Source organism: Cnephaeus nilssonii (genome assembly GCF_951640355.1).
Source record: "Cnephaeus nilssonii genome assembly, chromosome: 6".
Classification (NCBI taxonomy): domain Eukaryota; kingdom Metazoa; phylum Chordata; class Mammalia; order Chiroptera; family Vespertilionidae; genus Cnephaeus; species Cnephaeus nilssonii.
The window spans coordinates 87,893,120-87,918,131 of NC_137077.1; the positions used below are offsets into that span (position 1 = coordinate 87,893,120).

At 40.7% G+C, this 25,012-nt stretch overlaps 1 protein-coding gene across 3 annotated transcripts in view; it reads left to right on the forward strand.

The window, feature by feature from the left end:
- Nucleotides 1-37: 37 nt before the first annotated feature.
- Nucleotides 38-25,012, forward strand: part of FERRY3 (FERRY endosomal RAB5 effector complex subunit 3) — a 66,551-nt gene continuing 41,576 nt past the window's right edge. The window contains exons 1-5 of one of the 3 annotated variants that reach the window (XM_079775931.1): nucleotides 38-207; nucleotides 308-360; nucleotides 1,798-2,000; nucleotides 4,278-4,423; nucleotides 19,120-19,301. In XM_079775931.1, the coding sequence (XP_079632057.1) occupies nucleotides 1,823-2,000; nucleotides 4,278-4,423; nucleotides 19,120-19,301 (506 nt within the window). In that variant the 5' untranslated portion in view covers nucleotides 38-207; nucleotides 308-360; nucleotides 1,798-1,822. Of the gene's footprint in view, nucleotides 361-1,797; nucleotides 2,001-4,277; nucleotides 4,424-19,119; nucleotides 19,302-25,012 lie in introns of those variants that run through there. The other 2 variants (XM_079775932.1, XM_079775933.1) reach the window with 2 other exon arrangements.

The following is a 25,012-nucleotide window of genomic DNA, read 5'->3' on the forward strand; positions in this document are numbered from 1 at the left end:
TCCAGCCGGAGCCCTTCCGCTTCCGGTCCACCGGAGCCGAGTTTGTACTTCGCCGCTACGCTTTCGCCACGAAGGTGGCTTTTCCGCGGACTCTGAAATACACCATAGCAGTAGAAATAACACCTTCTCACAGTTTTTGAATGACTACATTGGTACATGGTGGAACAAGGGGGCACTTAGACCGGGGAATTTTCTACGGGGTGCCAGGTAAGGAAGAGGCGGCGGGCGAATCGGCTGAAGCGGATTTGCTGGCGGATTTGCAGTCAGTAGGTCAGCTGATGTTCCCTGTGCCGCGGCTTCTTGACAGGTCCCCGAGTGCGGACCCTTCGGACTTCGGAACTTGGGGAGCTGAGTCCAGAGGTAAGAGCAGGGATGCCCCATTCAGAATGAACCCCCCCTAATAGAGCTACTATACCTCCTCGGTCGGCTGGAGCTGCGAGGCCCCGCAGTCTGCCCGCAGAATCTCCGCTGTTGATGGAATGAGTTCGATCCTGTCCTCCCCGTCCATCCCATTTTTTGCACGGGAATCCTTTTCTTATTTCTCCCCGACGTTATTAAAAAAAAAAAAAAAGTGGGGAGAGGGAACAAGTCTAAATGTTGAACCGATTGAAATTAAAGCTAGTGGTTATTATTTACCAAAAATATTTAGCCAAGGAAAGAAGAGCAAAACGAGTGTTCTAGGTAAAGGTAAAGCATTCAGCAAATTTGTGTCTTTGGGAAGAGGGGTGCAGGTGCAGGTGCTGGTGAGGAAAAAGCCTGGAGATGTAAGCAGAGGCATTGTAAACTGGGTTGACACCCCCTCTCCCCCAGGCACGAATTTCATGCACTTGGGCCAATAGAATGTTATACAAGTGTTTTAAGCAGGTAAATAACAAGGTATCTACTTGGAAAGAGTACTGTGATTTGTGTCGTATTCTGTTTTGTCCCAGAGTAGTGTAAGAACTGATTTGATGCGGAAAAGCCTAGAGACTATAAGTCTAGGAAGGAGGCTGACAAACCTTTACAGGATGTTGATTCTTACTCTGTGTTACTAGATTTTCTTCTTTTTGAACAGCATCCGGTTTGCCTTGTGGGATATTTTATATTTTCTGTGTATCTTCTTCCCACATGAAAATCTTTCCAACACCCATCTCCCTTCCCTCTACCCCCAATCTGATCTCATACAACATCTAAGAATTCCAAGATCACTTCTTTGTCCCTGATCTGTTTCTTTGATTTTTTAAAAATATATTTTTATTGATTTCGGAGAGGAAGGGAGAGGGAGATATAAAAACATCTATGATGAGAGAGAATCATTGATTGGTTGCCTCCTGCAAGCCCCACACTGACGATGGGGCCCGCAACCTGGGCATGTGCCTTGACCAGGAATCTAACTGTGACCTCCTGGTTCATAGGTCGATGCTCCACCACTGAACCAAGCCAGCTGTGCTGTTTCTTTGATTTTGTATTCACCAACTGTTTCATAAATGCTATTATCCTTCTGTTATCCCATCTATGCATCTCTTCCTCAGACTCCTCTCTGCTCTTTTCTCCCTGTTCTTGTTTTGTTCTTGAGAATCCTGCCTAGAAATGCAAAGTTCTCTATGGGCATAATTTTCCTTAAATAAAGCTTAAAAGAAACTGTCCTCATTTTTAAAAGATGCACTTTATTTTCACCACAAGGATAAAAGGAAAAACTAGAATAATTGGCTTCGAGTCACACAAAATCTCTGAGTAGTGGAATATTTTCTTGGAAGTCGTAGAACAATAATGTGGTATATCATGTTTTTATGGACTTATAATGTGCTTTTTTGTTAGTTCTATAGATATCCTGCCAAAGAAGATGAAGAAAAACAGAGAAAGATTCTGCAACCAAGAGAGGGAATTTGTGTATAAATTCAAAATAGGAAGTCAGTGCTTAGAACTGAGGGTGCCCCTCCAATTTCCTGTTCAAGAGGATGCCAGTTACTTACATGGACGCCTGATGCTACTGCACAGCTTGCCATGCTTTATAGAAAAAGGTGAGGACTGATTTTTTAATACTACTTTATTGCTTATCTAGAGTCTCTGACATTAAAAGTTTCATATTAGAAAGCATAAAACTAAGAAGCATTGGAAAGAGCCATAAAATATAAAGTGTTTAACTGCTTTTAAGAATAAAAAGATTCCCCAGACCTTTGTTTTATTTAGTGATTTTTCCTATAACTCTTGTAGTTGTTGATAAGGCAGGTTAGTATAAAAATTAAATCATACAATGAAAAACTAGTTACAAAGTCTGGAATAGAACTTTTAACCTCTTAACTTAGTTGGATGGATTCATAAGGCATTTCAGCTGTCAGTTATTATATTATAAAATTATATTGCTAAATGCATTGCCCCTTTAATGATCTGGTTATCAGTTCCTGAAATGTCATGGAAGAGAAGGACTATAAATCGTTGAATAATTTTTGCTTACCTAAATTAATTCCATAAAGTCATTTATATTAAACCATTTAAAAAGCCTATGTCCTACCTCACAGATGAAGAAAAAAATTTAATTGAGAATGTGTTGGATCATAGAAAGTTAGAGTTAGAGAACCTAGAAACTTTCATTGTACAGGTAAAGGAAATCTGCAAATAAAAAGGTTAAAATATTTGCCTAAGGCAGTGGCTCTCAAAAGTTGTTTCCTGATCAGGAGCAGTAGCATCACCTGGAAACTTGTTAGAATTGCACATTCTTGAGCCCCACCCCATTCTTGCTGAATCAGAAACTCTGGGTAGCATGCAGCAAGCTACTTCAGTAAGCCCTCCAGGGGATTCTAATGCATGCCACTGGTTTAAAGTAACGTGGTGGACAGAGCCCACACCAGAACACAAGAATACTGACTTCTATCCCAGTGCTCTTTCCATTATATTAGTTTTTAAGTATTGTCTCTAAAATTGGATTTATATAGCATCTGAATTACATCAGTATTAATACACTAATTATTCAATTTCTTCAAATTCAAAGAATGTAACAATACATATATAGGAAACTTTTTCATTTAAATACAGTAACCTTGCTAAAACCGGGTTGGCTCAGTGGATAGAGCGTCAGCCTGCGGACTCAAGGGTCCCAGGTTCGATTCCGGTCAGGGGCATGTACCTTGGTTGCGGGCACATCCCCAGTAGGGGGTGTGCAAGAGGCAGCTGATCGATGTTTCTCTCTCATCGATGTTTCTAACTCTCTATCCCTCTCTCTTCCTCTCTGTAAAAAATCAATAAAATATATTTTTTTTTAAAATAAAAATAAAATAAACACAGTAACCTTCAAACCCTTGAAATCTGTAGAAGTTTTCCTGTATGTGATTTTACCAACTCAGTTTCAAACTGAAACAATAAGCTTAAGAAATTACCATTTCAAACTAGTATCAAGGCTATACATAAGTCAAGAATTTTGACCATTGTCCATGCAGTAACCTGTAATAGTAAAGAAAAATGGTTGTGCAAAGACCTTATATGTATATATGCATAACCCAGGGACACCAGCAGTAGGGTGGTGAGGGCCTGAGGGGGGAGGGTTGGAGGGGATCGATAGAGGAAAAAAGAGGACATATGTAATACTTTCAACAATAAATATTTTTTTAAAAAAGAAAAATGGTTGTGAAGTAGATAAATGATCCCCTAAGCTTATTTTATTTTATTTAGACACTAGAGGCCCGGTGCACAAAATTTGTGCATGGAGTGGGGGGTTCCCCTCAGCCTGACGTGCACCCTCTCCAATCTGGGATCCCTCTCACAATCCAGAATCACTGGCTCCTAAGCACTCACCTGCCGGCCTGATGGCCCTAACTGCTCTCCCCTCTTAGCCTGATTCCCCTAACTGCCTAACTGCTGTCCCCTGTTGGCCTAATCCCGGTAACTGCCTATCTGCTCTCCCCTCCTGGCCTAAACCCCCTAACTGCCTATGTGCTCTCCCTCTGCACCCTGACGCAGGATTGCTGAGAGCTCTCTGCCGAGGCCCGCCCCCATCCTGACGCCCCACTCCAGGCCGGGAGGCACCAAGGGCCTGCGCGCGCTTCTGCCTGGGGTGGGGGCTGCCACCTGCAGCAGCCTCATGTCCCAGTGGTTCAAGTCCCCGCCCCCATCCCCGCCCACCAGCTCCTGTGCACACGCAGCCTGGTCGTGACTGTGACACCATTAGGACCAATTAGCATATCACCTCTTTATTATATAGATTGTACTTGATAAAATAAATTTGACATTGGAATGCTTAGGTAAAATGTTTTCTGTTTTTGTCTGGATTTTGCTGATGATAGCATTTCTTGACCCTGTTATAGACTTAAAAGAAGCTCTGATCCGGTTTATAGAAGGAGAATCCCTCAGAGATTATGATAGAGAGGCTGAAGCATCGCTGGAAGCTGTGAAATCAGGTGAAGTAGATTTACATCATCTGGCAAGTACATGGGCCAAAGCTTATGCTGAGGTAAGAATATAGATCAGATTGTAAATTTCAAGGATATTCTGGACTTTGATGAGGATTTTTAAATTGCTAAGATAATATTGAAACAGGTGTAGAATCCTTTTTTCTCTAATTACAAAAATTTATTCCATAACATGTAATATCTATATATTTAAAAGGCTAATATGCTAAGTGTCTGACCATCTGACCAGTCGCTATGATGCACACTGACCACCAGGGGGAAGATGCTCAGTGCAGGAGCTGTCATGAGAAACGGCTCTGCGGACCTGGCACCCACAAAGCAAAACTTGGTTTCCCCCCAGTGGGACACGGGCCCTGCCACCACCCTGGAGCAACAGCCCACCAAATAGCAGCCAATGCTGCCAAGACCCCATGGCACAAAATGCGGCCCACAGCCCAGCCCAGAAACGGTCGTTATGGTGCGCTGGGTAATGACGTCTCATAGCAACGCCCGGCTTCCTCTCCCTAGTGACAACTAGCCTCCTTGCAGTTTCTTCAGCCCAAGAACACCACTTGCTTTATAGCCAGGTGCAAATATTTCACACTCTAACCAAATGTCTGTGAAGCGTTTTCCAGTGCCTCATCTCATTTGATCCTCACAGAAGTCCTGGGGTAGATAGATAGGAGACTCTTTTTTTTTTTAATTTAATAAATCTTTATTGTTCAGATTATTACAATTGTTTCTCCTTTTTCCCCCCCATATCTCCCCTCCACCCGGTTCCCCCCCTTCTAACCTTGCCTCCCCCCCCGCTGTCCTTATCGATAGGTGTATGATTTTTGTCCAGTCTCTTCCCGTACCCCCATACAGACACCCCTTTCCCCCTGAGAATTATCAATCCACTCTGATTCTATGCCCCTGATTCCATTATGTTCACCAGTTTATTCTGTTCCTCAGATTTTTAATTCACTTGACTTTTAGATTCACTTGTTGATAGATATGTATTTGTTGTTCATAATTTTTATCTTTACTTTTTTCTTCTTTTTCCTCTTTTTAAAGAATACCTTTCAGCATTTCATATAATACTGGTTTGGTGGTGATGAACTCCTTTAGCTTTTTCTTATCTGTGAAGCTCTTTATCTGCCCTTCAATTCTGAATGATAACTTTGCTGGGTAGAGTAGTCTTGGTTGTAGGTTCTTGCTATTCATCACTTTGAATATTTCTTGCCACTCACGTCTGGCCTGCATAGTTTCTGTTGAGAAATCAGCTGATAATCATATGGGTGCTCCCTTGTAGGTAACTAACTATTTTTCTCTTGCTGCTTGTAAGATTCTCTCTTTGTCTTTTGCCCTTGGCATTTTAATTATGATGTGTCTTGGTGTGGTCCTCTTTGGATTCCTTTTGTTTGAGGTTCTGTGCGCTTCCTGGACTTGTAAGTCTATTTCTTTCACCAGGTGGGGGAAGTTTTCGGTCATTATTTCTTCAAATAGGTTTTCAGCGTCTTGCTCTCTCTCTTCTTCTGGGACCCCCATAATTCTGATGTTGGTATGCTTGAAGTTGTCCCAGAGGCTTCTTACACTATCTTCAACTTTCTGAATTCTCTTCTCTTCTTGCTTCTCTGGAGGAGTGTCCTTTGCCTCTTTGTATTCCAAATCTTTGACTTTATTCTTGCATTCCTCTAGTCTGCTGTTGGGTCTCTGTATAATATTTTTTATTTCAGTCAGTGTATGGTTAATTTCTAGTTGGTCCTTTTTCATATCCTCAAGGGTCTCATTAAATTTATCGGCCTTTTCCATGAAATTCTTGAAAAACCTTATAACTGTGGTTTTGAACTCTATGTCCATTTGTTTGTTCTCCTCCATTTCTTTCGTTTGTGATTTGTTTCCTTGCCTCCTCATTTTCGCTGCTTCCTTGAGTTGGTAGGGTAGCTTTGTGTACCAGGTGTGCTATTGGTTCAATGGGTCAGCCTCCCAGTTACCTGAGGTGGACACTCTTGGTGCACCCCTTTGTGGACTGTGTGTACAGCCTTGTTGTAGTTAAGTCTTGATTGTTGTTGGTGTTACTGGGAGGAATTGACCTCCAGGCCAGTTGGCTGTGAGGACCCGCTGTGTATATAACGGAAGGATTGCTGTGCTGGAGACACATTTATGGGGCAGGATTTGTTCCAGTAGGGCTTTGGTGCTCACTGATTCTGCCTTTTGAATGTGTCCCTTATGAGAGTGGTTGAAATCTAGTGTCGTCTCACACAGACCACTAGATACACTACTGTCTGGATCTCCAGTGGGGTGCAGGTCAGCTACTGTCTGAGGCCACCCAGCAGGAGCTACAGCAAGAACTACAGTTTTCTCCTATTTGCTTGGACTTTGGTGGTTTTGGAGCAGTCTGACTGGAGTTGCAGTTTATTTGGTTAAGCTTCCACAGAACAGGCCATTTATATGCAAAAGCCACTGTGTGGAGCCTGGGCAGGTTTGTAGAATGTGTGGGGCGGGCTCTCAGGGCATCACTAGGCTAGGGCGTGGCAAACGGCAATGGCTGCCGTCAGCAGTCTCTGCCTTTCCACGTTTCCAAGTCCCCACGTCCTGCGCTCCAGCGCAGTAAACAATGATTGCTGGGCGCACCTCTGCAAAAAAGTCACTCTCACTTTCCAACCTGATGGCCGAGAGTCCAGCTTCTCCCCGTAGGCGTCTGGGTCCCCCGCGTGTCCCCAGAAACTGGATTTCAGAGTGATCGGGAGCTTGTCTCCCTTCGGGTTGAAAAAAAGCCGCGTGCCCAGTCGCCCGCCACCAGCCCAATTCGCACACCTCCGTACCTCAGCTTTTCAGCATTTGTGCTCCTTTCTCTTTCCTTCTTAATTGTAAATCTTCCACTCAGCCAGCTTTCCCGTGGTTCTGGGTGATAGACGTTTTGTCTTTTAGTTGTAGTTTTGAAATTGTTGTGCGAGGCGGCAGTTTAGTTGTTTACCTTTGCCGCCATCCTGGTTCCTCCTCTAGATAGGAGACTCTTAGGAATCCTATTTTCTTTTCATTAGCCGGAAAACAGAGATTTAGAATGTTTAGAAACTTGACCCGACGGAAAAGAAGTAAGAAATGGTGGACCTTGAAAATGTCTTCAGGTTTTCTCACTGCATAGAATATAGTCAAATACTGCTGTGGTTAAATATTTTACCCTTTGTTCTCCCTGTGTAATCTACAATAATAATCTGCTTTATGTTGATATTTACTGCTGTGTTGCTGACAATTACCTGAAAGAGAAGTTGGGGTGCTTCACTGGGCTTGAAAAAGTTTAGCTAAATCAGAAAGCAGGTCTACAGTAATTAAGCAAATTTATTCTATATCTATAAAAGGCTAAGTTGACTCGTGCATGCGCGATATATATAAAGCTCTTGCTGGTGCCAATTGCACGTGTGTGTTTCGATCTGTCATTATTGATCATGATTTGGTTGACACTTCTATTATAGAGAAAGGGTGAATAGCTATCCTATCTAATAAAAGAGTAATATGCAAATTGACCGTCACTCCAACACACAAGATGGCCGCCCCCATGTGTTCAAAGATGGCTGTCCCCATGTAGATACAACATGGCCGCCACAAGATGGCCAGCAGGGGAGGGCAGTTGTGGGCGATCAGGCCAGCAGAGGAGGGCAGTTGGGGGGGACCAGGCCTGCAGGGGAGGGCAGTTGGGGGCAACTAGGCCGGCAGGGGCGTGCAGTTGCGGGGGGGTACCAGGCCTGCAGGGGAGTGCATTTGGGGGGGACCAGGCCTGCAGGGGAGAGCAGTTGTGGGCGATCAGGCCAGCAGAGGAGGGCAGTTGGGGGGGGACCAGAACTGCAGAGGAGGGCAGTTGGGGGCAACCAGGCCGGCAGGGGAGGGCAGTTGGGGGGGACCAAGCCTGTAGGGGAGGGCAGTTGGGGGAACCAGGCCTTTAGGGGAGGGCAATTGGGGGGGATCAGGCCTGCAGAGGTGGGCAGTTGGGGGAGACCAAGGCAGTAGGGGAGGGCAGTTGGGTGGGACCAAGGCAGTAGGGGAGGAAAGTTGGGGGAAACCCAGGCCTGCAGAGGAGGGCAATTGGGGGCGACCAGGCTGGCAAGGGAGGGCTGTTACCAGGCCAGCAGGGGAGGGCTGTTGGGGGCAACCAGGCTGGCAGGGGAGCACAGGTAGAGGCAATCAGGCCGGCAGGGGAGTGGTTAGGCATTGATCAGGCTGGCAGGGGAGTGGTTAGGGGGTGTTCAGGCTGGCAATCAGAAGTGGTTAGGAGCAATCAGGCAGGCAGGTAGGCGAGCAGTTGGGAGCCAGCAGTCCTAGATTGTGAGAGGGATGTCCGTCTGCCTGTTTTGGTGGGATCGGACCTAAACAGGCAGTCGGACATCCCTCAAGGAGTCCCATATTGGATAGGGTGCAGGGTGGGATGAGGGACACACACCCTTGCCATGCACGAATTTTGTGCACCAGGCCTCTAGTATTAAAATATTTCTTCTAATTAATTTCCTTTCAATGTGCACGAATCTGGGCCACTAGTTTGTTAATACTTGACCGTTTCCTTTCTGTATGAAGATAGGTACCTTATGTAATGCATTTATAAAATGAAAAACTACTTTTTATCTTTAACCAGTGTAGTATTGCCAGAATTAGTAATTAATAATACAGGACACTAGTTAAAATAGAATTTCAGGTAAGCAGTTAATAATACTGTCTAATAAAGAAGGACTATGCAAATTGACCATCACCCAGTAACAAGATTACTGCGCCCACAGTGGAGTCAGGGATTCCGTAACACAAGATGGCTGCGCCTATAGCAGAGGCGAGTATCCCATAACACAAGATGGCTGCACCCACAGCAGAGGCCGAGCTCCCCCTTAACAATCAGTCAGCAGGGACCTGAGGCTGCGTGGCACTGGGCTGGCGCAGCGGACCTGACGCTGTGCCCCCCGCCTGGTGGGGCTTGACGGGGAACCTCAACCCGTGCCCCCTGCCCCGGTGCCAGGCTGGGGGACCTCAGGCTGCACCCCCCACCGAGCGGAGCTTGACTGGGGACCTCAGTCTATGCCCCTCACCATGCAGAGCTTGAAGGAGCATCTCAGGCTGTGTCCCCCGCCCCAGCGCCAGGCTGGGGGACCTCAGGCTGTGCCACCTGCCTGGCAGGGCTTGATGGGGGACCTCAGGCCGAGTCCCCCGCCCACAGGGCTTCACGGACTACCTCAAGGCACACCCCCCACCCCGGCCTGGGTCAGGGGACCTCAGGCCGTGCACCCCGCCCCGATGCCGGGCCCAGGAACCTGAAGCTGCGCCCCCTGCCTGGCAGGGCTTGATGTGGGACCTCAGGCCACACCCCCTGGCCCGGGCCAGGGGACCTCAAGGCACGCCCCCTGGCCCGGCATCAGGCCAGGCGACCTGAGGCCACGCCCCCCACTCGGGGGGGCTTGATGGAGGTGGGGCCAGTCGGGTCTGGATCTAGTCCAATGGGGGTGGGGCTGCCCGGGTCTGGGTCTCACGCGATTTCAAGGCACACGTGGGTGGGTGGAGACTTGCCACTGGTTCCTGTGGCACGCCCCAGACTCTGACAGGAGGAAGATTTTCATATACATTTTACTAATTTTCTTTAATCTCTGATACTTCTATTACAGAGAAAGGGCAAATAGCAGTATTAAAATATTTCCTCTAATTAATTCCCTTTTAATGTGCAAAAATTCCATGCACCAGGCCACTAGTTTTAGTATAAGTATATCCCATATATTCTATGGAACATAATTATATTAAAAAATTATTTGATGTTTATCTGAAATTCTAATTTAACCGGATGACCTGTATTTTAACTGGCAACCTTAAACTAGCAATAGTAGCTTATTTTCATCTGGTTTACTTTTGTTCTCTTACTTACCTTCTAACTGTTTTTAGATAGTTATATAACGTCATCATTTTTCCATTTAAATAATATATCTTATTTCATAAAGTCTAAAATGCCTTTGATCATAATACATACCATTATTTTGTTTACTACTAAGAACACTTCTATTTTTAAACTATGATAGAATGCCAAGATGCCATCAAATGTAACATATATACTGATTTTTGAGAGTTGAATAATAAAAAAATATATATCTTAGAATTGATGAAATACAGTATATTCAGAATCTCTTATATGCCAGGTATAAACTAGTGAGCAAGACAGACAAAAAGTGAAATTTACATTTTAGTTAGAGAGCCAGATACAGTAATATGTAAACAAACAAATTTAATAATTGCAAGCTATTACATTCCGCTTTTACTCAATCTATGAGAATTTGAAAGAAATCAATTTTATGGGGTCATATTTGTTATTCTAAGCAGTTTGCTCTGTGCCCAGTAAGGTTTCCTAGTTTACATAAAAGATGACACTATGCTCATATATGATTTTAAATACTAAAAACATAATTATTTTGTTAAAAAACATATCTGTGACAATTACAATTTAAAGAATCACAATCTTTCTGCTGATAAAAAGAAATAAAGCTATAAGATATATTAAAAGAATAATTTCACTTAATTTATTCAACCAATATTTTTATACCATTTAAAATGGGTTAGCTGTAGAGCTGAGGATAAGTCTTTGCCCTAAGGAAGCATGCAGTCTAGTAGGAAGATACAAAGAAATCCACAGACTGTTGCAACCCTGTGCAGTCAGTGGGATCAGTGTGGGATCATGTGGAAAAGTTGGGGAAGAAGGAGTGGTCAAGAAAGAATTACTGAAGAAAGCAGTTTCTCCTCTAGGAGTAGTATTCTTATTTTGATATAAAATCTGGAAGCAGAACCTCTCCTTTCCCTGATTTTATGTAACCAAAGAGAGAACTTCCTGAATACTAGGTCAATAAATGCTTATTTGTTTATCTTTTTAAAAAATATATATATATATTTTATTGATTCAGAGAGCAAGGGAGAGGGAGAGGGAGAGAGAGATAGAAACATCAGTAATGAGAGAGAATCATTGACCAGCTGCCTCCTGAGCCCGCAGCCCAGGCATGTGCCCTTGATTGGAATCGAACCTGGGACCCTTCAGTCCGCAGGCTGATGCTCCATCCACTGAGCCACACCAGCTAGGACTGTTTATCTTATTATAAAAAACTAGAGGCCTGATGTACAAAATTCATTTAAGAGTCGGCCTTCCTTCCCCTGGCTGCCGGCACTGGCTTCCCTCTGGTACGCGGGACCCGGGCTTCCCTCTGGCACCCAGGACCCAGGCTTCCCTTGCAGAGGGAGGCCCTGCCCATCCACCACAGCCTGCCAATCTATTGCAGCCGCAGCGGCTTGCCTCGGCCTCGCAGCCCCAGCTTTGTCTGGAAGGTCATCTGGAAGAACATCTGGTCAAATTAGCATATTATACTTTTATTATTATAGATAATTGCCATGTTTACAAAATTTATAGTTTTGCTTATTTTTTTGTGCTTTAGCCATTCTAAAAATAGGAATTTGACTATCTTTCAGATTAATGATCCTAATAATAGTAACAATAATAGTAACACCAATGTACAAAATAATAACACTTTATACTTATTAACTTATTTAATTACAAGATACAGATTAACAATGAATTAAAATCATCAGTATCAATTGAAGCAAGTACTCTGTTCTACCCTATGTAAAATTAGTAGGTACATAGCACTTTTTGTTTTGTGGAGTTCAGATTTCTAGCAATGCCAGGATTCTAGAACTATAGTAGCTTGTTCATCTTTAAAGAATTAAGGAAAGAAAAAGTAAAGATGCTATTTCTAACAGTGAAAAAGGAAATATTGACAGTCAGGAAAATAACTGAGAAGACCCAAATATTGCTATAGACATATTGCAATAGACATACCCACTGGCTATATCTGGCCTCTCACTGGCAGTGAAAATTATAAAAGCCAAGCAGCTCAATACAAGCTCAAGAAAGATGGGAATCAGTGACCAAAAGGAAGGAATTAAAAAAGAAAAGGAAATTCTGTAATAGATTACAAAAGGGCTGGCAGAGATTAGAAGATGCAGCATTGTGGAGATTAGAAGAATGATAGTATGACTAACAGCAGACTCTGATGGTGCAGGCAGGACAGAGCAGTAGAAGAGACAGAGGAGTGCTAAAGCATCTCTGCAACATATGAGTAAACAGTCTTTCAGTAACCCTGAGACAAATCATGGAGCATTAATAAAGAAGTGAATTAACAGAATGTTTATAGGAATACCAGTCACCTAGGGTTATGAGGGAATGAGCTCCATTGTCTACAAATGGATTTACTAGATATTTCAGATGTAGCGTACTTAAATCATGAAACTTTTACCTTAACCACCTTTTGATGAAAATCTTTTTTAAATGTAGTACACATTTCCCTGCTTTCTTAAGCATGGTATATCAGATTCAGTTCTAACTTCTTGTTAACCCCAGGTAATTATTATAAATGTAAGTGATTATATCTTTATATGATACAGGGAGGCACTGTTACAGAGGGTGGCCTGTTTGTCCCGTCACTGCAGAGATGTGCTGAATATACTGCTATTATATAAGGAATTTTCATTGCAGAGGGTCCCTGTCTTTGATATACAGAGCTGGGCTTTAATGGATGTACTTTATGGTATAAGGAGGTTCTGATGGTTTACTAGAGTGTGTGTGACTGTTCATTCCTCCTTTGTAGACTAAGTCTGTTTTCTTCTGCATTTCCTTTTTTTGTCTACTGCCAGAAGATTTATTACTTGCCTTCTTTTTCTGCTTCTAGTTCCTAAAAATGTAATTATACTGTTTCTTCTAATAACTACTTTTGCTATTATATTAGATTTCTTTTTTAAATAATGAGAAGTAAACTTGGATAGGTAAAGAAAGGCAAACAGAGGAACCATTGACAAAATTGTGAAGTTGTCTATTTTTTTTTTTTTTGGTAATGCCCTATCTTCTACTTCAGTACTGTTCTCTTCTTAGTTCTCTTTGTATTCATTCATTCAGCAAATGGGTATTAAGCATCTGTTATATATCAGATAATTGTGTTAGGCACTTGGGATGTAACAACAAAATAAACATAGTTCCCACCTTCACAGAGTTTACAGTCTAACAGGGAGACAGATCATTAAATTCACTGGAGTGTGGTAAGTGCTATGACAGGGGGACTAAGGGGTACTATGAGAGTTCAAAGCAGGTATACCTATTCTAGTCTAGACAACTTTGGGAAAGCTTGGCAGAGGAAAGTGAAATTTAGTTGAGACCCGAAAATTGAGTCGGAAACAGGTAGTTGAAAGGAAAGTTGCATGGTGGGGGAGTGGAGAGAGAATATCCTAGGCAGAGGGCATAACACATATAAAGGCCTGAAGGTGAGAGAGCCCATGGCACATTAGAAGAATTGAAAGAAGTTCGTAATGGCTAGGAAAGAGTCTAGCAAGCCATCTTGAATTTTGTCTTTATTCTGAAGGTATTGGGCAGCTTTGAAGGAGTTTAACAGAGGAGTGAGATCATATTTACATTTCAGAAAGATCAGTGTATTAGTGTGAAGAATGTCTTGGAGGAAATTTGGAGTAAGTTAGAAGACTTACAGTTATAGGGAAGAAATGATGAAATCTTAGTCTAGAAGTGGTAGTGGAGATAAAAAGAAGATAACAAATGATTTTTTTTCATATACTTATTTATTCAACTAATATGTATGTGGGACCTGTCCTATGCCTCAGATATATCAACAAAACAGATTTGGTCTTTATTTTCATGTACTGGTAATGAAGAAGAAAGTAAACTAACAAGCACATGACTAATTTATATTTGTAAACATATTATAAGGAAACTAAAGGCCCGGTGCATGAATTCATGCATGGGTAGGGTCCAGCTGGCCTGCCCTGATCAGGCCGGGTCAGCCGTGGGGAGGGGATGCGGAAGGTTGGCGGGCCAGCCCTGGCCCCTGTTTGAACTCCAGTTGAATTCCCGGTCGAGGGGACAATTTGCATATTACCCTTTTATTATGCTATATAATAAAAGGGTAATATGCAAATTGACCCTAATGGCGGAACGACTGGGAACGACCGGTCGCTATGACATGCGCTGACCACCAGGGGGCAGACACTCAATGCAGGAGCTGCCCCCTGGTGGTCAGTGCACTTCCACAGGGGCAGCGCTGCTCAGCCAGAAGCCAGCTCAGGGCTGGCCAGCAGAGCGGTGGTGGCAGGAGCTTCTCCTGCCTCCATGACAGTGCTAAGCATGTCCAACTAACAGCTTAGGCCCACTCCCTTAGTCGGAAATCCCCTGACGGCTCCCGGGATGCCAGAGGGATGTCTGACTGCCAGCATAGGCCCACTTGGGCCTAAGCCATCAGTCCGACATCCCCTGAGGGGTCCCAGACTGCGAGAGGACACAGGCTAGGCTGAGGGACCCCCCCAAATGCACAAATTTTCGTGCACCGGGCCTCTAGTATAGGATAAATAGGGTGCCAACATAGAGAACTATGAAGGGGGAGAGGTGGGAAGTGAGAATCTAATTGATATGGGTTAGAGCAGTGGTCACCAACCTTTTGGGCCTCACGGACCACCAGTGGTCCGCGGACTACCGGTTGGCGACGGCTGCTCCAAAGGTTTCCTTGAACCAGTGGTCGCCAACCTGTCAGACCTCACGGACCCCCAGTTGGTAACCGCTGGGTTAGAGAACTCTTCTCTAAGGAGGTACCATTTAAGCTGAGATTTAAAAGATAAAAGATCACTTGGCCCAGATTTCTGGTTTGGACTACTGGATAAATGGTATAATGGTGGTTCCATTCATTTGAGGAGAGGCAAGTGTTGGCATAAAAGTATGGCTTCAGTTTTTTACAAAATATTTTATTGTGTTTTTGTTTGTTTGTTTGTTTTTAGAGAGAGAGGAAGGAAGAAGGATAGAGCAATAGAAACATCAGTGAGAGAGAAACATCATTCATCGGCTGCCTCCTGCAAGTCCTCTGCTGGGCATCGAGCCTGCAACCTAGGCCTGTGCCCTGACCAAGAATCAAACCAGTGACATTTTGGTTCAAGGGTTGACACTCAACCACTGAGCCACACCAGCTGGGTGATGGCTTCAGTTTTACACATATTAAATGTGAAGTAATGCCTATAAGACATCCAAATGAAGATGTCTCATAAGCACCTAGCAATATAGACCTGGCACTTAGGAAAGATGATGAACGGAAGACTTAGGTGTGGAAGTCATTCATTTGTAGATGAATTTTAGAATGAATGAAATTGTGCAGGGTGATTATGTAAAATGAAAAGATTAGATGTCTGAATAGAATCCTGACAAAACCCTATATTATAATTGTGTGTTGACTTATATCTCTTACTTGTGGATATCCACCTGGAAATGTCTACTTTATTCTCTATTATAGCTCTGATATCTAGCACAATGCCTGCAATTAATAGGGCTTTGGTATGTGTTGGATAGATGAGATAGATGGATGGCAAAATTATGGATGAGTGAATATACAAATAAATGAAGAGACTCTTTTCTAGCCATTTTGAACTTCTTTTGATTCTAGAGTAAGAAGAACTTTTCAAAGGAAAGAGGAACTGGCCAAAGATGTTGAAAGAAGGTAAAAGATTATGGTTTCACAAAAGTTAAGGAAAAAGAGCCACCAAGAAAGAGAGAATAGTCAACAGTGTCAAATACTGTAGAGAAGGTCAAGTAAGGAAAAGACTCAATCATATCCATGGGGTTTACCAAGTAACCTTATCTGTGGCAACATCAGTTCCAATGGATTGGTGGGGGCAGAAATTAAGATTTCAGTGACTTCAAGAATATGTGGGAGTATGGAAGTAGAGAAATAGATAACTCAAGAGGTTTGGCTATATAGAGAAGAAGGATGAGGCACTTTCAAAATGGGAACTCAGGGTCAGAGGTTTATTTGTTTTAAGATGGTAGAGATGAAGACTAGAAGGGATAGAATTCAGAACTCAAGTACAGAATTAGTCTTTCCTGGAGGAGGGATGTTTCTTTCATTATAGCAGAAAGAAAGAAAAGAAAGAAAGAAAGAAAGAAAGAAAGAAAGAAAGAAAGAAAGAAAGAAAGAAAGAAAGAAAGAAAGAAAGAAAGAAAGAAAGAAAGAAAGAAAGAAAGAAGAAAAGGGTGGATATATATTAAGAAAGCTTAACTACTTTGGTAGTAGGAGTTGAAGATTTTTTTTTTTTAACTGCTTCTACTTTATCAGGAACTAATAGAGACAGGTCACGTTTTTGGATGAGGTTGGGGATTGATGAAATATTTGGATGTTTGAGGAGAAGATTGACCAGAGAAAAAGAGGATTGCCAGGCATTGTTGAAAGGAAATGTTAGAGTCAGTCTGCCACCATAAACTTTAAAGTTTTTGTAATTTTTCTGCTGAACAAGCATGTCAAACTTGCAGCCCGTGGGCTGCATGCCTCTACAACCTGATGGTAAGATTTAAAGTTTTGTTAGATGGGCAAGAGATAGAATATCAGTCAAGGGAGTTGAGGATTTTGGCAAGACAGTGGTTGAATGCTGGACCATGTAATGTAAACTACATAGGGAAGAAAGGGAAGCTAGGTGTGAGCTAATGGCTGATATGAAGAACCAATTGCATGGGCGTAGTTGAATGAGAACTCTTGGTCAGAGGTTATAGTCAGAGACTGAATGTTTGACTTGGAGAGGTTGAGTTGTTCCTAGTGATGATACAGAATGGGTGTCTAGGTGGAAGTAAGAAGGCAAGGCATGGGATGGGTTATCCACACAGACATCCAAGTGATCAGGTTTGATGACAGGATGTGGGGCAGAGAGGAAGTGTGTGAACTCAGTGCCAAAGCTTTAAATGAATGAGGGTTAGTGTCAGGTAGGTTGTTAGATAACCATGGCTGTTAAAGATTAGGGATGCCAAATGGTTTGAACTTCAAAGAAGCTGAGCTTTATGGAGGAATATGGAGGTGGAGAAGTATCCTGAACATTGAGTACTTTTCTCTCAGCAGGCCTTTACTTAGTGCCCCTTTCAGCTGTCACAATCCCCTTTCTAATATCATCTCTCCTGAGGAATGGGGGGGAGTTAGGTCAAGGGGAGACTCTATTTAAATAGTGCTTCTCATGTAGGTAGCTTCTACCTATTCATAAAGCTTGCTCTATGCTGATTTTTCAGTTGATGCTGCAAATTATTGTAGGTAGCTGATATGGCTAGTGGGGTTACCACGTCTGGTGTTATGGACAGCTAAGCAGATCCCTATGATCTTGCACTGGCTCCTTCCTAGGGAATTTCAGCTGAGCCTGAAATCAATTTAGCTGAGCCTTAAATTGAGTTTAAGTCATATGGGCTGGTTATAATTCCTGGAGCATTGCCAGGTCTAAATATATGGAGCAGCTATCAGAATGTGGCCTCAGGTTTTCAGAGGCATAGAGTAGGTGAAATCTATGTTCTAGATTCAGCTAGTCATCTTAAACCCTTCCCTCCTGAGCTGGCAATTGATTGAAGTATAAGTGAAAGAAAACATGCAGTTTACCTATTGATTAACCAAGTTTAAAATACCTGTTTCTGTGACTTATCCATTTGCTTTATTTTTAAAGTAAATTATTACTCTCAGTTTTGTTACATAGAATATAGTTTTTAGTATTTTCATTGGTAAGAAAAGGGAATAATTCAAATTGCTCTTTTTTTTACAGTTGTCTGTATACAAAGATAAGTAATGGAAAACACATTGTAATCTTTGTGTTATTTACACTTTTGCCATGAAATTGTGTGATCCTTGACAAGGGATTTCTCAGCATGTCAGTTCCCAGGGTAGATTTGTGTGTGTGTGCTGATGGTATCCCTAGTTAGTCTCTCTCCATGTTTCTGTTTTTATTGTTTGTCAGTGTTTACTCAGTCCTTTATCACTTGGTAGCTGCTGTTTTCACGTACCTAAAAGCATGCTTACATTTTAAGAAGAAAGCAGAATCGCCATACTTTGTACATCACCACACTTGGGATCATATGGGTAGCCTCATTTTCTAAATATATAGTTAAAAAACATTTTTTAGCAATGTATTTGTTAATAATGAAAAGTTTTCCTGATTATGTAATTAATACATGCAAATTATTATATTATCCTATATAATAAAAGGGTAATATGCAAATCGATTGAATGGCGGAATGACCGGTCACTATGATGCGCACTGACCACCAGGGGGCAGATGCTCAATGCAGGAGCTGCCTCCTGGTCAGTCTGCTCCCACAGTGGGAGCACCGCTGGGCTGACGGCTGGCTGGCAAGCACAGCGGTGGTGGTGGGAGCCTCTCCCAATTCTGTGGCAGTGCTAAGGATGTCTGACTGACGGCTTAGGCCCGCTCGGGGACATCCCTCGAGGGCTCCCAGATTGCTCAAGGGGACTCCCTAATCCCCCTGAGAGCACGAATGTTGTGCACCAGGTCTCTAGCACATTATAATATAAAAAAGCAAAGGTCATCACCAATCCCACTGCCCTGAAATAGCCATCATTAGCATTTTGTTAATCACATCCTTGTGTGTGTATATGCTATTTTACAGAAATTGGGTTATAGCATAGTGTTTTGTTTTGTTTTTATTGTGTACACTTCCCTTCTCTTCCTCCACATTACCCCCTCCCCATCCCTGCCTTCAGGTAACCCATGTTAACAACTTAGTTTATATCTTTTAATTTTTGTGTGTGGACTCAGATAACCAATATATACACGTATATAAAAAGACAACGTCTTTCTGTCCTTGTCTGATGTACAAAAATAGAATCATAATATAATTGTACATGCTTTTCTAGTAGTGTGTTAAATAAAAATCCTACATCGTGATTTAAGAATGTCTGTGTATCATTTGTAGACCACATTAGAGCATGCAAGGCCTGAAGAGCCCAGCTGGGATGAAGATTTTGCAGATGTGTACCATGACCTAATTCATTCTCCTGCCTCTGAAACGCTCCTAAATTTGGAACATAATTATTTTGTTAGTGTCTCAGAACTGATTGGTGAAAGAGACGTGGAGCTGAAAAAATTACGAGAGAGGTATTTAAAATTTCTTGCATTATCATAATTAAATGTTACATCATCAATTGTGTCCTGCAGAACTTGTTTTTATTTTGTTACAAAATTTAAGAATAAAATAGAAAAAATTCTTTAATATTTGAAATTAATTTTCTTGTGTGTTTAAATATGTAATTTCAACTGGGAAATCCTCATAAGTTTATAAAACTTCTCAAGTGATTTACCGAAATAAATAATGGTGACTTTATATATTCTATTTCTCATAAGAAGAATAGCTTACTTGTGATCAAAGTGTTTTGGATGCTGTCTTAGTCAGTTCAGGCTGCTATAGAAAAATACCATAGACTGGGTTGTGTAAACAACAGAAATTGTTTCTCACTCCTGGTTTATAGATAGTACCTTCTTGATGTGTGCTCACATGGCCTTTCCTCACTGTGTCTTTTCTCACTGTGTCTTTTCTCACTGTGTCTTTCCTCCTACTGTGTCTTTTCTAGAGTGAGAGCTCTAGCATCTCTTCCTCTAATTCCATTATGAGGACTTCAACTTCATGGCCTTTTCTAAACCTAATTACCTCCCCAAAAGCCCTACCTTCAAATACCATCACATTGCAGGGGGCAGGGTTAGGGTTTCAACATAGGAATTTGGAGGGGATACAAACATGCAGTTCATAACAGATGCCCTATCTCATTTATCCTTACCACAACCCTAATGTTACACCCATTATGCAGATGAGGAAACTGAGGCTTCAGTAACTTGTCTAAGGAAAAGCTAGAATTTGAAACCAGGAAGTCTGACTCTAAAGCTATTAAGCACTATGCCATACTGCCTCCCTATTCAGGACCTATTTAAAACCTTGCTGTGACTAAGTCCATAGTCTCAGTTCATTTTGTAAGCTTATTTACATCCGGGGCTGGGGGGGGGGGGGGGGGGGGAGAAACAAAAACACTAGTAATATTCCAAGAAATGTTGATTAGATTTAAATTCATTTTGTATGAATTACTTAATACAGTATGCAAACAGTGTTTTTATGATCCATTTTTTTTCTTCAGAGTAAGTAAAAAATTGCTAGCATTATTTTAAAGCATGACTTTCTAGACTACTTCCTAGTAATTCTATAACTAGTAATTCAGGACACACTTCTTCCAGATAACCCATTTTGATCTAGCTGACTCTAATTACATTATGTTAAAAACATTTATTTAAGACTTTAGGTATATGTGGCATTAAGATAATTTTTTAGTGTTGCTGATGTAAAATGTCTTTAATTGTGAAAGTATATTAGGAAAAATTACATATTATGAAATTAGTCCCAAAGAAATAAATTTAAAATGATGTACTGGTTTGCTTCTGGCCTTCATTAGCTTCTCATTAGAAACTTTGGGACTAGCAAGATGAGAATAATGTGTTATTTTGAGAGTTGTCATCGTTTTAAAAAAACTTAAAACACAGAAATCATAGCAAATAGATATAATCATTTTTCCTGTGGCTACTGTCTTTTGTGTACCAGATCAGCATTCCTATATTGCATAGATTTGTACGTTTTCATAATAATTCAACTCCTCTGGACCTTTTATTCTCATATCCAATAAGATATTAGAACTGTTTCTGAGTCAAAAAGAACATGATTTTTTGAGACATTTGTCACTCTTTATGTGTTTGGGTTTGCTGATTAGCTGTTTTAAAGCAGTTTATTTTTTTCTAGATGGGATACCTGTAGTATGGGTAGTTACCACTGGGTAAATAGTTGAAGCTGTGTGCCTGGGGGAGAGAAACATTCTTTTTTCTAGTTCTTTATAAGGTAGCCAATAAAATTGTGAATATATTTTTAAGACAAGAACAAAATAAAAATTAGATTTTTAAATATCCTCCTATATAATAAAAAGCTAATATGTAAATTGTCCCCTCTGAAGTTTGACCACTCACTATGACGTGTGCTGACCACCAGGGGGTGGCGCAGAACGAAGGAAGGCCCCAATCAGCCCTGATCACCGACCAGGCCTAGGGACCCTACCTGTATATGAATTTTTGTGCACCTAGCCGTGTACGAATTTTCCTACCAGGGCTTCAAGTAATATAACTCATTCTGAATTTGTTCTTGGATCTCAGGTTTTCTGGGACTATAGTCATTCTGCTTATTAAGGTATATGAAAAAATTCCCAACTTGGCCATCTATAGTTTATATCAGTAGCTTTTACTGTCCTTTTATTCATCTGGGGAGCTACTCTAAATTGTGGCCCACTTTGTTGCCTAGTCACTACACCTCCCAGAAAACTTCAATTGTGGCCATCCGTATTCTCTGACTTTCACCTTTTGGGAAGCTGAATTAACTTACTAATTTTCTGCATTTATTGGAACTTTATACTTTTTTTTTCTCTATCCTGAAATAGTTTTTAGTAAAGTTTTGTTATGCTGTTATTTTAAAATATATTTTTATTTATTTTAGAGAGAGGAAAGGAGAACGATAGAGAGATAGAAGCATTGATGGGCCACCTCCTGCATGTCGCCCACTGGGGATTCAGCCCACAACCGGGGCATGTGCCCTGACCTGGAATCAAACCGTGACCTCCTGGTCCATAGGTTGGCGCTAACCACTGGCCAGGCTGTTACGTTATTTTTTGAAATATCCTTTGGCCAAACTTCTTGATAGGGCTTTGCTTTTTTTCTTTCTAAAATATAATCATCATTTGAATACATTTCTTTTTAAAATATATTTTTATTGATTTTAGAAAGGAAGGGAGAAGGGAGAGAGAGATAGAAACATCAATGATGAGAAGAATCATTGATTAGCTGCATCCTGCACATCCCCCACTAGGGATCGAGTCTGCAACCCGGGCATGTGCCTTGATAGGGAATCGAACCATGACTTCCTGGTTCATAATGGACGCTCAACCACTGAGCCATGTCAGCTGGGCAATACATTTCTTTTTAAAACAGTTTTATAGTTTATCTTTCACATATCTAATCTGTTAGCTTAAAAAGGAAATATAAGCTATGTTGCTCTTAAGGGCCATAATATATATCACAAAGGTGAACAGTATACTTAAGGTAAGTTGGAATTCACTAGTATTTGTGGAATTTCACCCAAAATTTTGCTTAATTCATTTATCCAATGTGTGAGCAGAATGACACATTTTCCTATATATCCTTTTATTTTAATTCCATTTTATATCTTTAAAAGACAGTTTATAAGCACAGCATCAGTGTAGTTATTATGATCTTTTTTTTCCAGAGTGTGTTCAAGATTATATACAAGTTGTCAGAATTGTCATGCCTGACATACATAGTATGTCTGAAATACAATAACATTCCCTTTGATCTTAATCATAGAAAATATATACTGTATTATTAATACAGGGTGGGGCAAAATTAGGTTTATAGCTGTGAGTACATGAAACAGAGTTTATTGTATTATCATTTATTAATTATGGTATTTTTTATAGAAACAACCGTAGACCTACTTTTGCTGCATCTTGTATATCATTAGCTACTTGTGTTTCTGACACATTTGAGGTAAAAAAAATATTCGTGACATTTTATTTGTTGAGTTCTTATTTATTTGTCTTTCTTTTTCCTCACTGGAAATTTGCTTCTTTTGGCATACTAGACTCAAGATATTTTTTAAAAATGTAAAAATGGCAGTGATATTTTTTATCCACTAGAGGGAACATGTGTAATGTAAAATATTAATACATTCATATGGAAGTTGGTATTTATAAATATTTAGCAGTTATTTCTGTTTTAAATAAAAATCTTACTTGCTAGCATAATCTTCCTCTGACCTCTAGTAGTTATTAAAAAGTTAAGGGGGTCACCTACATTAGAATTAAGGGGGACTAAGTGGTGTTGAATATTTAATATTAGAAGGTATATATATAGAAATGTGTAAATGTATGATGTGTGAATAAATTTCATTTATCATATACATAAGTATCTTAATCAGTTGTTATAAAGAAGTATGAACTTGCTTCTAATAGCATTTATTTAAATTAACTAGAATGATGTAAAATTCTTTTAGTTGATGTCTGTTTCATTCTTTCTAAGTTTGTTTAAAATATGTTTTAGAACAAACTTTTTAACACATTTGTATTAAAAGATAATTTTTAATTTAAAAATTTGAATGAAATTACTTATTAAAATATAACATTACAGAAAGGCAATAAACTGGAGGTGTAAGCTCACTAAACTTTTACCAAGTAAGTACACCCATGTAATCATCACCCAGCTCAAGAAATAGAGTATTTCCAGCACTGCCAAAGGCTTCCTGGTGTCCATCTAGTCACTACCCATATCCCCCATAAGTAACCATTATATGAACTCATAATACCATTGATTAGTTTTTCCTGTAGGGAAAACCATTTTTAATGTCTGCACATTATTTATTTGGAGAGATGGATAAGGTAAGACTAAAGCATATTTTTAGTAGTATTTTATATTTCTCTGAAAGGGAACTTGTGACTTAATAACAATTTGATTCTTAGAGCCTAATTGGCAGCTTCTAATTATAAACTAACTTTCAAAGATTAGAGTTACTTTAACTCATGTACAAATAAATAAAAAATGTGTTTAAGCTGGAATTGCAGAGTATTTTTGAGGAAATCTGCAGATGAAATGGGGTTTGGACTTTTTAAACATTAGCCATGGAAATTGAAAGATGACCTAGATTTTGACTGCTTTCATTTTGCATTAAAGTTAGATTAAAATTTAGCTTCACAAGGCCCTTGTTGGGTAGCTCAGTTGGGTAGAGCATCATCCCGATACACCAAAGTTGTGGGTTCGATCTCCAGTCAGGACACATACAAGAAGCAACTACCAGGTGTACCAGTTAATAATGCGGATTTTGTAATAAAAGAAAACACAATGATTTCAAGAGAAACATCAAAAGTGCTTTATTCAAAGTAATGTCCATCGCTAGCTACACATTTCCCCCATCTTTCAGGTAATTTGTGGATACCAACCCAATAGAACTTTACTTGTTTTGAGGCAAACGATTCAGAGGCCCAGTTTTCCACTAATTTGTACATTTTGAAGTGTTGCTCAGAAAGTGTATGTGCCATCGATCGGAACAAGTGGTAATCTGAAGGAGCAAGGTCTGGTGAATATGGCGGGTTGGTTAATACTTCCCAGGCAAGATCTTTTAATGTGTCTTTAACTAGTTTTGAAGTGTGTGATGAAGCAAAATTACTTTGCGGTGTCTTCTGGCACATTCTGGTTGTTTCACTATCAAAGCGTGGTTCAAATTGATTATTTGTTGTCTGATAGCGATCAGTATTAATTGTTTCACCTGGTTTTAGAAGCTCATAATACACCACACCTTCCTGATCCCACCAAACGCAGAGCATTGTCTTCTTCCCAAAGCGATTTGGCCTTGCAGTCAATATTGTTGGTTGACCTGGATCAACCTATGATTTTGTGCATTTAGGATTCTCAAAATAAATCCACTTTTCATCACCAGTCAATTCGATGCAAAAAAGACTTTTGTGCCATTGAAGCAACATTTTACTGATGACTTTTCGGTTTTCCATTTGTCTTTCGTTCAGTTGATGTGGTACCCATTTTGCTTCCTTTAAAATCTTTCCCATTGCTTGTAAACTATCGGAAATTGTTTGCTGAGCAACATTTAATCTTTCTGCAAGTTGTTTTTGAGTTTGACGCACATCTTCATCCAATAATGCTTGTAATTGTTGGTCTTCAAACTTTTTCAGTTGACCTGGACGTTCTTTGTCTTTCATATC